The sequence below is a fragment of the Octopus bimaculoides genome, chromosome 10 (genome assembly GCF_046866305.1).
Source record: "Octopus bimaculoides isolate indiv1 chromosome 10, ASM4686630v1, whole genome shotgun sequence".
In the NCBI taxonomy this organism is placed as follows: domain Eukaryota; kingdom Metazoa; phylum Mollusca; class Cephalopoda; order Octopoda; family Octopodidae; genus Octopus; species Octopus bimaculoides.
The window spans coordinates 32,579,023-32,589,125 of NC_142937.1; the positions used below are offsets into that span (position 1 = coordinate 32,579,023).

The following is a 10,103-nucleotide window of genomic DNA, read 5'->3' on the forward strand; positions in this document are numbered from 1 at the left end:
ATATTACTAATATATCTGTACAAATACGATTTGTGTGCGTATATATATATATATATATATATATGTGAGAGTATTGTAGTTCGCTTGAAGCATTGTGTATTGTTTGTAAAGAATAAAAAGTTTAGAATGGTATAACAATGCAGTATAAAACAAAAAATGGACTATATACCTGTTATAACTTGGTTATCTATACAGTCCGATGATATTTCGGAATTACAATTCCTTCCTCAGATCTTATTTGCTGGAGTCTCCGCTATAAACAAATAAGATCTGAAGAAGGAATTGTAATTCCGAAATATCATCGGACTATAGATAACCAAGTTACAACAGGTATATAGTCCATTTTTTGTTCTATAGTGCATTGTTATATATATATATATATATATATATATATATATATATATATATATATATATATATATATATATAAGAGAGAGAGAGAGAGAGAGAGATGCGTGTTTGGGTGCATTTATGTATGTATTTATATACTTGTATTATTTATTTACCTGGACTTTCCAACTCCACTTTCTCCAATGATGAGGATCTTAAGAGTCGTAAGAATGTCTTGATCATCCATGAGAAGCAAATGACAAAATAATCCGAAACGGTTGTACGACAACACCAACACCAACAACAACAACGAAAATAGACACACGGGTTTTCGACCAACAGCTGATGTATAATTATGGACGGATAAACAGGGGGTAAATATATGCAGTCACTAAGACAAACGAACTGTAATAAGCAGTTTAGATGAAGAGCCAACTACGAAGCGACAAAGTTCTGGTGATTGCTTGTGTATATATTTTTTAAATAAATTGATAACAAAGAATAGTCGCTTATTATATATATATTGTATAAGTATATATATATATATTAATGTTAAATATGTGTATGCGTAACTACAGCGTATGACGGAAAAATAAATGTGTTCGCCCACGACAAAAACAAAGATGGCGCTAAATCTTGAGCAAACGTCACTTTATTTTTATACCCTATCTGATGATGTAGCCACGTTTTGCAAAGTGATTGCGTAACCTCTCTCTCTCTCTCTTTCTCCCTCTTTCACGCTGTCTCTTCCTCTCTCTCTCTCTTTCTCCCTCTTTCACACTGTCTCTTCCTCCCTCTTTCACACTGTCTCTTCCTCTCTCTACTACTCTCACTCGCTCTCTCTCTATATTTTTCTCTCTCTACATCTCTTTCTCCATCTACCTCTCTACTTCTCTCACTTTATGTGTGTATATGCATGTCTGTATGTAAGTGGATTTTTTTTTTCATAGCTTTTCAATTTATCACATCTATCGTGACTAACCACGAATGTTACGTAGTAGATTGAACAGAAGTAAACAAGTCTTTTTACATCTTTTGAACGATCTGAAGTGTATGTATACACACATACACTCATACAAACACACATACATACATATATATATATGTACGTATGTATGTATTTTATTGTGTCTGGGAGGGAGTCAATACAAAAACGAAATATATGTGTGTGTGTGTGTGTGTGTATTTATACTCGGCTGTTGAGTCGATTATCCCTTTCCTGTTTCTTCACCTCGGAGAGGGGAGCAAGAGTCAATGGAAACTAGATTTTTTAAACTATCTTCTTTACAATGTGTAGCTTTGTACCTCATGTTTCACGGGTCAAATCCCATTAACGTTAACTTTTGCTTTAGATAAAATAAATATTTGCGATATACTGAGCCTGAATCATTCAATCATCCCCTACCCCAGACAAAATCAGCCTGTGCTAACCTGGAGAATCATGAAAAGTTTTGATGATATCTCCCTACTTCTCTATCTTTCTTTTCTTTTATCTTTCCTATTCATTTTATATCTGTGCATATTTTCTCTTCTTTTCGTCATGGCACCTGAGGTATAAATTTACTGTAAACATTTTTCTGTATCAACCTAATTACGCATATCTTTTTTTCTGTATCGACCCAATTACTTATAACATTTCTCCATAGAGAATAAGAAAGCATTGATGAAAAAGGAGGATTGAAAGGTGAAGAAACAGGAAACGGATAAAAGTACAATGAACTTCTTAAAGTTTCCGTCTACCAAATTGACCCACAAGGCTTTGAAGAAATAGAAGAATTGGAAGATGAAGAATAAAAGTATAAGTCAAAGAAGAATTAGGAAGAAAACAAGGGAGGCCAAGAATAGGAGGAAGTAAAGGAGAAGAACAAGATTGGAAGAAGACAAATGAATTGGTAAAAGAAACAATAAATTAGAAGAGGGAGAATGAAAATGAAAAGGAGATGGATAATTAGAAGAAAACTGGTAGAAGATAAGAAAGAACTAAAACAGAAAAGATGTAGGGAAATATCAAACTTTGGGACGAAATATCAGATTTTATCAAGGAAATGAGGAGAAGTGACGGAATATTGTGATGTTCACACTTCCAAATTGTTACACTGAATTAATCAAAGTTTTTATGTGAAATATCTTGTTCTTTGGAAATGTCATAAGCAAGTTATCAAAGCAATTTTGGATATAGGTAAAGAATTAACCTTTACACAGTTTAAAAGACCTACCATTTAACTTAAGTACCTTCAATGTAATTGCAAAGTTACTTAGAAGTTGAATGGTAGGTCTTTAAACTAGGCAAAGATTAATTCTGTTTCAAAATATCTCAACATCTTTGGTCTGAAGATAACCTATGAGTTTTGATGGGGAGGATTTTCTACCCCAACCCCACAAAATAATCCTGGTTGAGTAATAAAAAAAGAGGCAAAATTGGTATTAGTGTTGGCAGTTGAAACCTACTGAGTTTAAGTCCATTGCTTTAGTTGCATGTGTTGATTCAGATGCTTGATAGTTTATGGGATGTAAGTAAATCTAATGAGGAAACTTAGGGTTTGGCACTTTCAGTAAGTAGGATCATTCTTAATGGAATAATATGATACGGATAGATACTGACTGCTCCATAAAGAAGTGTTGATCCCTCAGAGTAGATGGAAGTGGGAGACCCAGGAAGACATAGGATGAAGTACAAAAGAATGACCTTAGGATACTGAACCTTTCAGGTGAGATGACAAAGAACTGAGATGCCTGGTGCCTTGCTGTACTCCAAAAGACCTGTACTCCACAACAGAAGTGTTAAGATTGGTCCTTCTAGTGGTGTAAAGCACTTGTAGCAATACCATGTAAAAGCACCTGTGTGGTGCCACATAAAAGCACCCAGCACACTCTGTGAAGTGGTTGGTGTTTGAAAGGGCATCCAGCCATAAAAACCAGGCCAAATCAGACTGGAACCTAATGCAGCTCTCCAGCTTGCTGGCTCTGGTCAAACTATCCAACCCATGCTAGCATGGACAAAGGACGTTCAATAATAACAATGAGGTGTGACTGTGTGATAAGAAAATTACTTCTCAAATGCAGGTTTCGGGGTTCAGTCCCACAACATTGCACCTTGGGCAGGTGTCTTCTACTATAGCCTCAAGCCAACTAAAGCCTTGTGAGTAGATCTGGTAGACAATAATTGAAAAAAGTTTGTTGCACATTATCTGTGTGTGTGTTATTGTCTCCTTACCTTAACATCACATGAGAGTCATAAGCGAGCTTCACTGTCATGCAAGAGGTGTTCTTTGTTTCCATTATTCAGTGAAAACATGTCTGGGTTTGGAAAAATATTACCTCACCTGTAAACAGGCAAAGGTTAGCAACAGGAAAGGCATCAGGCCACAGGAAATCCACCTCAACAAATTCCACCCAACCCATGCAAGATGGAAATGTGGATGTTGAAATGATGGTGTTGTTAATAATGGTAATCATATATGGTGGTAGTAAATTTATGTTGTTTGATGATAACACAGTTGTTCAATGAAATGAATTATCTGCTTCTGAATTAACATATGTGGCTGAGGATCCCACAGGCACATGTATCCTTTATTTGCAATTCACAGACAATATCAACATGACACAGTTTATGTGAAAGCTGTACCTTTTGAACCATTGACATAATCCACCCAACAGGATTCTATGCAGTTTCTGTCCACCCAATTTCAATGAGAGGCAATAGAAAATGACAGGTTCCACACAGTAGGATTAAACCTGGGACTTCATGTCTTAACTATTCATCTACATGTATATATCATCATCATCATCATCATCATCATCACCATCATTATTTTAATGTCCACTTCTCCATATTTGCATGGATTAGATAGAATTAATTGAAGCAGATTTTCCACTGCTGGATGCCTATCCTGCCACTGACCTTCACCTGTTTCCAAGTAAGGTAATATTTCCCCTTGGCCTGACATGTTGCCACAGAAGATTGGAAATAAATGATAAAGCTTGTATGACAATGCCACATGTTAACAACTGTCACATGATGTCAAGAGGAGATATGAAAACACACACATATACATATATTATATATATATCATCATCATCATCATCATCGTTTAACGTCTGCTTTCCATGCTAGCATGGGTTGGACGATTTGACTGAGGACTGGTGAAACTCTAATTTGGCAGAGTTTCTACAGCTGGATGCCCTTCCTAACGCGAACCACTCAGAGAGTGTTATGGGTGCTTTTACGTGTCACCCGCACGAAAACGGCCACGCTCGAAATGGTGTCTTTTATGTGCCACCCGCACAAGCCAATCCAGGGGCACTGGCAACGATCTCACTCGAAAATCCTACGGGAGCCAGTCAGGCGGTACTGGCAACGGCCACGCTCAAAATGGTGCATCTCATGTGCCACCCGCACAAGAGCCAGTCCAGGGGCACTGGCAACGATCTCACTTGGCTTGCCGGGTCTTCTCACGCACAGCACATTTCCAAAGGTCTCGGTCAGTAGTCATCGCCTTGGTGAGGCCCAATGTACGAAGGTCTTGCCTCACCACCTCAGCCCAGGTCTTCCTGGGCCTACCTCTTCCACGGGTTCCCTCAACTGTTAGGGCGTGGCACTTTTTCACGCAGCTATCCTCATCCATTCTCACCAGATGTCCATACCAGCGCAATCGTCTCTCTTGCACACCACAACTGATGCTTCTAATGTTCAGCTTTTCTCTCAAGATACTTACACTCTGATGGGTATTCACATTGACATTACACATCCAACGGAGCATACTGGCTTCATTCCTTGCGAGCTTACGTATGTCCTCAGCAGTTACAGCCCATGTTTCACTGCCATGTAGCATGGCTGTTCGTACGCATGCGTCATACAGTCTGCCTTTTACTCTGAGTGAGAGTCCCTTTGTCGCCAGCAGAGGTAAGAGCTCTCTAAACTTTGCCCAGGCTATTCTTATTCTAGCAGCTACACTTTCAGCGCACCCACTCCCACTACTAACTTGGTCGCCCAGATAGCGGAAGCTATCGACTACCTCTAGTTTTTCACCCTGGAATGAGATAGAAGTTGTTTCCTGTTTGTTTACAGTCTTTATTGCACCTGAACATCTGCCACAAACAAAAACTAACTTGCTAGTTAACCTGCCTTTGATGTTGCTGCACCTCTTATGTGTCCATAGCTTGCACCAGGTACATCTTATAGAGTTACTACCTACTCCTTTTCTACATACTGAGCAGGGCCATCTACCTGAAGGGGTTTGTGTTTTATCTACCTTCCTACTTATTAGGATTTTGGTTTTAGCTAGGTTGTCTCTAAGGACCTTCAATTCTAGACCTTGCTTCCACACCTTAAACTTCTCCTCTAGTTCTGATAGTGACTCCGCAACTAGGGCAAGGTCATCAGCATAGAGGAGCTCCCAGGGGCAACCTGTCTTGAACTCCTCTGTGATTGCCTGGAGGACTATGATAAATAAGAGGGGGCTGAGGACGGAACCTTGGTGGACCCCTACCTCTACCCGGAATTCATTGCTGTACTCATTTCCAACCCTCACCTTACTGGCAGCATCTCTGTACATGGCTCGCACAGCTCTCACTAACCATTCTTCTATCCCAAGTTTCCTCATTGACCACCAGATAAGGGATCGGGGGACCCTGTCAAAGGTTTTCTCCATGTCAACGAAAGCCAGGTACAGAGGTTTATCCTTAGCTAGGTATTTCTCCTGCAGCTGTCTCACTAGAAATAAGGCATCAGTAGTGCTTTTACCTGGCACGAACCCAAACTGCATCTCATCTAAATTGATTTGCTCCCTAATTAGTTGGGCTATGACCCTCTCTGTAACTTTCATAACCTGATCTAACAGCTTGATGCCTCTGTAATTATTTGTATATATATATACATATATACATACACACATACATATATATGTGTGTGTGTTTGTGTATAATATATATGGATGGAGCCTTGTATCTCCTCTACAACAACTTTTCCTATCCTTCTATCAATCTTTTAGTCTTTCAACACCTGGCACAAAGCCATCTCCTTCAATACTGCATCACCACTCTATCTAGGGTTCTTGTCTTGTGAGTTATTTGTTGATCTCACTAGTGCTGGTGCCATATAGAAAGTACCAGTACACTCTATAAGGTTGTTGGTGAAGGGCATTCCGCTGTACATACCATATCGAAGCAAATACTGGCGCTCAAATCAAACTTCTGGCGTATCTTAATCCTGAAAGTTGGCAACGATGGTCAGATGAAGAAAACTGCAATATTTTGGCCATGTTATCAGCACCCAAAACATCTGTGCCTTTTTCCACGTGAGCTGGAGGAACAGAAAATAGACATGCGAGTAACAAAGACTGAACAGAAAGGTCACTGACAGGGTGTCTGCAGCACATCAGCAGCGTGTAGTGAGGATTGGTTGTGTCTGAGGCTCTCTCAACCTTCAGTGATGAGGATGGGGTTATAGATTCCTTCGTTCATTCATATAGTGTATGTGTACATATACATGTATATATTGTGTGTGTGTGTGCGCATATATGCATATATTATGTGTGTGTGTGTGTATTTTACATCTAGATGTCTTTCTTGTCACTAACTTTTTTTATTTGTTTTCCAATCGTATCTGGTGTCTCTGATTTCTGAATTCACATTTAGTCGATAAAATAGACATCAGTAATATATTTGAGACAATCCAATTGACAATGATCTAAACCTTTTTATGTTATTTGGGGATTTTTTATTTTCGTTTTTCATTTTATTTTCATTTGTTTATTGTTAATGTAAACGATTCATTCTTATGTTACATTGCCTAGTACAAATATATGAAAGAGAGTAACATTGGACGTAAAGAGGGAAAAACTCGAATTCGAAGAAATGAATGATGGCCTGTATCAGGAAAAACAAAAGAAAGAAAAAGAAAAAAAGCCAATATTGTTCTTGCTTAAATGCCAAACTTGCATTTCACGACACGAGGTCATCTTTCACGAATATTAAAGAACAACTTTTTTGCTCAACATTATGCTTGCTTCCCTTGCAAATTCTGGCAAAAACACCACACGAACTTCATTGTTATTAAATTTTAACTTCAGTAAACCAATAATTTTGATTCTTTCATGAAGCGAAGTTGATTGATACTTAGGAATGAAAATTTCTTAGTATTTTCTAACTATAAAAATCTTTGTGACTATGCTAGTCGCTCTTTCTGTCTATTTTACTGCAGTTACAATAGTTACACTTACTTCTCTGACCCAGGCAGCCGCATGCCATATGATCCATCTAAGCCAGAATATTCCATTTGTCTTTCTCTTGTTACTCGTTGGCTGCATGCCTTATCCACCCGGAACACATTCATTTCTCCTTAATGTGTCTCACTACTCTATAAACACTTTCATTCACAAAAGACCAAACCCCTGAAAATTCCTTCTTAATTCAATGTTTTTCCTACAGATATTCAAGCTGGACAACTACATCGATCTCACCTGTTTGTGGAGAGGGAAGTTGCTAAGATCAAATTTAACGATTCGCTTTCACTTTTGTTACTTGGTAGCTATGATAAAAGTGAAAATAAAATGCTAAACTCAATAATTTTCAATTTAATTATTACACCCAGTGAGATTAAATTAATAGGGTTGTGTCAGACAACCAGCGGATAGATCGAGGGTTCGTATCTTCTCACCAGTTTTGACACTAGCAGATATGTCCAGTCTACTTAGCTATAAATAAATATATAGTAAAAAAGACTAAAGACCTCCATTGGTCATGAATGACCATGGGATTGCACCTAGAAAGTTACCTTCCGAGGCACGGTTGTTTATAGAAGACTAGCAATCGCCCATGCCACCGGTGTTTTCAATTGTGAGGTAGCGAGTTCGATTCTCGGACCGAGCTGTGTTGTGTTCTTGAGCAAGACACTATTTCATGTTGCTCCAGTTCACTCAGCTGTGGAAATGAGTTGCGATGTCACTGGTGCGAAGCTGTATCGGCCTTTGTCTTTCCTTTGGATAACCAGTGGTGTGAAGAGGGGAAGCTAATATGCATGAGTGATAGCTGGTCTTCCACAAACAACCTTGCCAGGACTTGTACCTCGGAGGGTAACTTTCTCGGTGTAATCCCAGTCATTCATGACCAAAGCGGGTCTTTACCCTTATTTGTACTAACTTTAAAAATTAAAACATTCTATCCGAAGTCGAAACTAAGTGGCAATCAAAGACCGTATGAATTATATATATATATATATATATATATATATATATATATATTGTCAGTGTACCGTCTCACCGAAGTATCGGACAAAGCTTGTGGAAAGTGTCTGACTGTCCCAGCATCCTATACTTGCTAATACCCGTTGCAAATCTGTTTTGGAATGCACAAAAATTTGGCGGGGTTATGAAATAACTATCCTTCTAAGTTCGGCATACTTTCGATCGCCGTTTTGGCATACCTTCCATACCTCATGGAAAAGAAAAATGGTAAGTTATTTCCTTCATTATATTAGTTTTTCTTATTTCCGTGTTTCTTCCAACAGAAGTTGCAATTCTGAAGGAAAAAATTTCATTTTATTTTTTTTACGGAGTCCATACGTTTTCCTTGAAAGAACATTAAAATTCACTGGTGTTATAGGGCTTTCCTATAAGGTGTTATCCACCCCTGATTGAAACTCTCCCGTATGACATGTACGCATGCTCAGTGACTTGCTTTAACAGTTGCAATCAGCTGAATGCATATTGCCAGTGACATTTGACATAATTAGCCACACTCTGTGGTCAGGATTCTTTTTTTGGTTTGATGTCGGTATCGAAGGGATTACCAGACACCGGACAATACAGTGAGAGCAGCTTTCACTCACATCGTGGTATTCGATGCTGTGTACGTGTCTGTCGTGATAAAATATGCCACTCCTTAACTGTTGCTTTGCTTTCATCCGTAGCACGAGGTAATTATGTCATTATCTGTGAAATTCGGCAACTTACAAAGATCTTTAGATCAGGCAATACTTCACCGAGAGGAGATATAAGCTTCTGCTTATTCCTGTCTGAAGTATCGTCCGATACTTCAGACTTATCGTCCGATGAATTTACTTTGTTGACATATCGACAGAATTTTTATACCTTTCAATCAAGTCCGCCTTTCTTCCAGTAACATACTGTCCATATAATCTTAAATATTTCTTTAAGTCAGGCACAGTAAGTACTTCGATAGCTGAATCATCAAGCTGCTTTATATCCATGATGAGACGTAAAACAATAACAATGGCGTGGGTTAGCCTCCGGAAGTTTAATTATCTACATGGAGCGTCGCCTAGCCAAGGGAGATAACCTACTTATAGGAAAGCGCATATACCTCCTTATTTTATTTATTTACTGTTTACTTCCTAAACTGTGTAGTAACGCCGTGCGCATGCGTAGTCTCACGCATGCGTGGAATTAAACAAGCAAGCGTTCCCGCTTTAATCTTTCTCTTTTACGGTCGGCCGACCGTAAAAGAGAAAGATTAAAGCGGGAACGCTTGTTTAATTCCGCGCATGCGTGAGACTACGCATGCGCACGACGTTACTACAGCTGTATTCTTTGTCAATAAATAAAACATTTTGCCCCACTCTATGTCGCTTGCTATTTACGTAAATATTTATATTATTGATAGATCTCAGACCAGCTCTGATCGAGCAGACCTATAGTCAAAAACATTTCAATTACAACCAGCTCGAATTTTATTCCAGAAAGTGTAAGACCACAATGCAGTAGATAAGTTTTAACGGAGATTTGACTGCTATTTCTAAGTAGGTTTACGACCGC

General features: G+C 38.7%; 1 protein-coding gene across 2 annotated transcripts in view; it reads right to left on the reverse strand.

Moving 5' to 3' along the window:
* The window catches only part of LOC106874542 (ras-related protein Rab-18), a 49,819-nt gene extending 48,776 nt beyond the window's left edge, over positions 1–1,043 (reverse strand). Inside the window, exon 1 of one of the 2 annotated variants that reach the window (XM_014922310.3) lies at positions 507–1,043. In XM_014922310.3, the coding sequence (XP_014777796.1) occupies positions 507–577 (71 nt within the window). In that variant the 5' untranslated portion in view covers positions 578–1,043. The remainder of the gene's footprint in view (positions 1–506) is intronic. The other variant, XM_014922309.3, reaches the window with a different exon arrangement.
* Between the last annotated feature and the right edge of the window lie 9,060 nt (positions 1,044–10,103).